Source organism: Eutrigla gurnardus (genome assembly GCF_963514095.1).
Source record: "Eutrigla gurnardus genome assembly, chromosome: 1".
NCBI classification, from domain to species: Eukaryota; Metazoa; Chordata; class Actinopteri; order Perciformes; family Triglidae; genus Eutrigla; species Eutrigla gurnardus.
Window position 1 is genome coordinate 25,531,396 of NC_139915.1, and position 5,589 is coordinate 25,536,984.

At 42.5% G+C, this 5,589-nt stretch overlaps 1 protein-coding gene across 2 annotated transcripts in view; it reads right to left on the reverse strand.

Moving 5' to 3' along the window:
• Nucleotides 1-1,342: 1,342 nt before the first annotated feature.
• Nucleotides 1,343-5,589, reverse strand: part of irx5a (iroquois homeobox 5a) — a 4,855-nt gene continuing 608 nt past the window's right edge. The window contains exons 1-3 of one of the 2 annotated variants that reach the window (XM_084011728.1): nt 5,416-5,589; nt 4,108-4,513; nt 1,343-3,372 (exon numbers count right to left, since the gene is read on the reverse strand). The exon at nt 5,416-5,589 is cut by the window's right edge and continues 608 nt beyond it. In XM_084011728.1, coding sequence (XP_083867854.1) covers nt 2,663-3,372; nt 4,108-4,513; nt 5,416-5,589 — 1,290 coding nt within the window. In that variant the 3' untranslated portion in view covers nt 1,343-2,662. The remainder of the gene's footprint in view (nt 3,373-4,107; nt 4,514-5,415) is intronic. The other variant, XM_084011729.1, reaches the window with a different exon arrangement.

Sequence of the window (5,589 nt, forward strand, 5' to 3'; positions counted from 1 at the left end):
CCTTCGAGTGATCGTGGGGTTAATTGGCTGGCTTTCATCACGCCCAGAAATAGAACGAGTCTAATCAACGATCAAATATATAGATTTTAATTAGTGCGATTTTTTTTTTCATACAGTGATCATGGTGAGCCGAAATAGAAGCTGTCAATATATACTGTAAAACAGATCTGCTTTAAGTACCTTTTCCACAGGGGCATAACTAATAATAATAATAATAATAATAATTAGATCAATTAGAGTGCAAATGCACAATGCTGACTCTATAGGAGCAAAAACCTTGTGTGCGTTTTTCTCCCACTGGGTGATTTGATAAATAAGAGTTGGACGAGAAAGAGCTGATTGGTCAATTTTGACATTCTCGAGGGGAAAAAATTGTAGCCTTTACAAATAATATCTGTATATAAAAAATGTATAAATGATCCAAGATCTGTTTAAATAGTGAAGGAAGTCAGACGTGTCTTATCACGCCTGTTCCTTGGTCGGGCTTGGCACTTTACTTGTTCACCCTTCCAACATTCCCCATGTTGTCCTATTTTTAAAATCAATAAAGTTAATCGGAATGACATTATCGCCCGACTATGCGTTTAGTTTGCATTCATGTAACAGCCCCCCCCCCCCCCCGCGCCACACACACACAAACACGAAAAAACCCCGCTTGACGTATGCACGTCACAGTGTTTACCAAGTCGCGCGCAGATGATTTACACCGCAGACATTGCGTGTGTGTATTGTCCCTGTGCAACATCACTTCTGCGCTCAATTCTGAGAAAACAAGGCGATCTCTAATAAAAGTCTAATACTCTCCGAGGGGGCATTGCATCGAACAGTCCAATCCCCCCGGGGATCAGCAGAGAAAACACATAATTATGCTATTTAGCCGGCTGATGTGTCGCAATCACTGCTCCAGCACACTCTGTCAGATTAAAATAGAGGGCCCGAGTAGAGGACATTAAGGCTAAGGGAATTATATAAACCTCAGGGGAGATTTCAAATTGGAGAGGGGGAAAGTAAACTATAGAGATTAATGGCAGCCATAAACAAGAGCAGGCTGTCCCACTTCAGTGGAGGTCAACAATAACAACATTAATAATAATAATAATAATAATAATAATAATAATAATAATAATAATAATAATAGTTCAGTGTTAAATGCGTTAGAATAACTACTGACTAAACAGATATTACACCATAAACAGCATATGTTTTATTAAAAAAATAGGCCCATGGCCTTCAAGTGTTCCTACACTGAGGGTGTCTCAAAATAATATTGAATAATAACAATAGTTAAAATATTAATATTGCTAGCACATTGTGTTTTTTTTTTTATATAAGATTTTCTTTTCTTTAATTGAATGTATTTTTCCAGATTTAATAAAGCAAAACGGTCAAGTATGTAATTTGTGCCTTTTTTCTTTTTCTTTCTTTCTTTTTTTTTATCCACTTGTCAAAGTTGCCATAATCCTCATAATAACTGTGATCATTGTGTGTGCCCCATTGGCTCCACTTCCCTTTAACCAGGCCATTTGATCAGGGATGGGTTTCCGTGACGGATTAACAGAGTCCCCCCCCTGAAATTAGGAGCAAGTGTGACACCTACCTGCAGAAGTTGGAAGAGTTGGACAGCGCCTGGCTACCCGGCTGCACAGCATATAATAGAATCTGTCTCTGCTGCGTGCACGACAGCAGTCTCCCCCTTTCTTTTTTTTCTCCAAACACCAGTGTTTCACATCCAACGCGCCATTAAAGAGACTCCCCATTAATGATATATAATAGGGCAGTATGTTCTAAATGCATGGTCGCGTCCCTTTTAACAGCTTTGCCACGCCTTGGAAAATAGTAATGAGCTCTAAATTTGGCATAAAATCGAGCTCATTACCGGAGTTCACCACCTGATTGCTCTGCATAAAACACGATAGGTAATTGGGTTAACTGACTGCGCCTCGCTGTTGTTATTATATCAATATCCACTTTTAGAAACGTGCTGAAGTAAAAAAAAAAAAAAAGGCCCTCGTTGTATTCAAAGAAAAAAAATAAAATGGTCATAAGCCCATAGACCAAAAATATACTTGTTTTCATTCACAAAAAAATACTATCAATATTTGCACCAACCAAAACGAAACTGAACCCATTTATTGTTTAGATATTCCAACATCCTTTTCCCTGAACGTAGGCCTTCAAGTTTGTCAGAGCTCTCACTACCAAAATATTTTTTTTGAAAACGATAGCTACCATAGAAACATCTGTCACGGTGCAAAATTGAATGAATATTTCGTAAATATTAGTTGGCCTTAAAGCACTTATAGACACATATCAGGCAAAGCCATGTTGCTCACCAAAATAATCGCTGCACAAGCATTTATATATTTTTTTCCATAATTTACTTCAAAGATAGTGTGTTGTCCATTTTAAATACAAAAATGCTACATTAAATATACATGTTAGTCTTTAATACAAATAGACTCAGGCGGCTGCAGCGATTAAGACCATTCTTGTTACACTTTAGGATTAACCATTCAAAAACTAAAAAAAAATGAAGATAAGCATTTACTCAGAAAATAACTGTTCTCAGAATTTGCTTCATCATTGTTCTTTTTTTTTTTAATGCAACCACAAAAAAAATCAAATAAATAAATGTCCGCGGTGAGTGGAAAATAAACAGGTATTAAATGTTTGACATACCTTTCTTTAGTTCATAAGGGGAGTCTTTACAAAGATCTACCTGCGTTTGGCCTCTGACTTTCTGGCTCTCCCTTACCAAAGCCTCTGCTCTATTTAACACAGTCTGGTTTAATCCATTGAAATGTGCCGTGGAGCCCGTTGTTACCGAGCCGTGGTTACTGTGAAGATGTCCAAAAGTGCCCCCATAGTTCGTGTAGCCGGGGTAGAAAGGGGAGGTGTAGTACAGAGGCCTGGAGAGGACCGTGCTGTTGGGGAGCGGACACTGAGGGGAGGACCGTGACGGGGACGCGTTGGTGCCCATTACTGCGCTCTGACCCAAACCGGGGCAAGCCTGCGGCGCCTCGCCGCTGCCCTTACACCTGTCTGACGACGTGGCGATTTCCGCGAGGGACCACAGTTTTGGTTTGGGGGCCGATGGGGGCGAGTGGATGACCGATGTCACGTTGCTGGTCACCGTACCCGGCGCTTGGCTCAAATCTGACGGCTTGTCTTGTTGCGCAACGGCCTGGTTCCCCCGGGGCACCGTCGAGGGGGACGAAGTGGTCGGTTTTGCGGAATCCGGCAGCAACTCTGTAGTCCGCTCCTCCTGCTCTTTTAACTCCGAGTCACTCAGAAGGGGATCCGTGTCTTTGCCATGGCTCTCCTCTTTAAATCTGTCACAGCCTATGTCCCCTGGGTTCAGCAGTTTATGATCTAAAGCACAAATAAAGAATGGAGTTACTGCCAAATAAGCGTGACATTAAAACGTTGATAAAAAAAAAAACGGGAACATGTGTTTTAGGTGATCGCGAGGCAAGGGAGCAGCAGTGCAAACTGAATTCGGATGTATAAAAATAATTAGACTGTTTATGCACGTTTCCCTTAAAAACAGTTATTGCACATGCTATAAATGGTCCCCATAAAGGCGCGTGCCAGCCTAAAAAAGAGGTGAATGAACTCCTCTCCATAATTGTGAAAGAGCATCGACGCTAACAATGTGGTGGAAAATAAAGTCTCAGCTATGTTGACTATTTTAATTTACAAATACCATTTGAGTTTTCTATTTTATCTCGTCACGCCGGTAGTTATGTTAATGAGCACTCAGCAGCCGCTCCAAACTGGGATATAATGATCATACAAAGGCGATATTTTTTTTGCCGAATACCCAGCGCAATACACCAGCTGTATCCTTATTATGCAGTTAAAGATAAATTGACTGCTAAACACTTTGCGTCACCAGCAATTTCAGCCCCCGAGAAGTCAAACGAGGGGAGTTCAAGGTGATTATTATTTAAAGCAATTGTCCCATTATAAATAATATACCACCATTAACCAGCAATCAATTTTGCACCCTGAGTGGAAACGACTGCGATGAAAAATTGATGATTTTTTTTTGAGTGTGTGTGTGTGTGTGTTGCCTTTTTTTTCTCCCCCCCTTGCACCACCAACCTGCTTCTGTGTCTGTTGAATCCCCCTTGTCCGTGGGTTTGTTTGGCTCGTCGTCGTCGTTTTTCTCCAAATCGATATTCTCGTCCTCCTCCTCGTCCTCGCTCCGGTTCCGGGGGGTCCAGGTCATCTTGTTCTCCTTCTTTAGCCTCCTCCTGGCGTTGGCGAACCAGGTGGACACCTGGGTGAGCGTCATTTTGGTGATGATGGCCAGCATGATCTTCTCCCCCTTGGTCGGGTAGGGGTTCTTGCGGTGCTCGCCGAGCCAGGCCTTCAGGGTGGCGGTGGCGTCCCGGGTCGCGTTTTTACGGTATGCTGGGTCACCATAGGGGTAGGTGCCCAAGGGTGCTGCGTAAGGGTGGTATCCTATTGAGCCGGCCATACCGGTGGTGTGGTCATATGGAGAACCCTATGATACAAAACACAAATCAAAAAAGTGTGTAAAAGTTCGGTCACAGTTATTTTTCTGAACTGCTTCTACATAGGATTTAATGCACGGGCGCGCGCGCACACACAGACACGCGCGCGCGCACACACACACACGCATGCTACACGTACACAAAAACACTGGCTTTAATCCAGTAGTTCAAGTTTCAAGTCAATGCGTGTGAACTTTGTTTGAACGTGACTGCGTATTTGAAATGGGATTAATGTTGCTCTGCAATTTTATGATAATTATTATTTATTAAATGTCAGCATGCAGTGGGTTTTTATTCTCGCCCTTAAAATAGTACAATTTGCAATCATGGTAACGCATTGGCGTTATGCAGGATGGGCCTCGCACTTCTTCTTTCTTTGCCTGTTCTAGGATCAGTCTTTGTGGCACAGCCAGGTCTGTGTCAAATACGTGTGCTGCAATGAGATCACTCACCAAGAATACAGCAAACGTGCAACACCAATTTTAATGTTTGTTTTTTTTCTTTGTTTTTTTTTTGTGAAAAGTTGTAATATATCAGTTTTGCAACTGGCACAATTAATAGGAAGATAAAAAAAAAAAAAGTTGCAGTGACCAAAATTGCCATCACAATTGCAGTCAATTCTGACTAGAAGCTTCATTGCCCATTATTTCTTATAAAAAAAACTACAATTTCCTTAAAACCCACGTAAACGCGCAGCATGCAGTGAAATAACTCGTGTTTACTCAACAGCATGTTCCCCGGAGCTGGTATTCTGTAATATTATATCCGCGCACTCCTCAGTGACGCAAATGTCCCCTCTCGGTCGCTTGGCTGCGAGTCCACAGCGGGTATTTCAGGCTCCTATAACGAGCTAATATCCTCGCTCAGACTTCCCATTAAATGCAATAATCACCTTTAGTTTACTCACCACGTACGAGGTGAATGTGGCAGCTGCCGCCGCGTCCGCGCTGTACGGTAAGTGGGAGTTGTAGCCCGGCGAGGCGCTGGTGAACGCGGTAGATCCGGCGTAGGGCGCAAAAGCAGATCCCGAAGAGGATCTCCCAAGTTCCTCCGTTCTGGGTCCCGA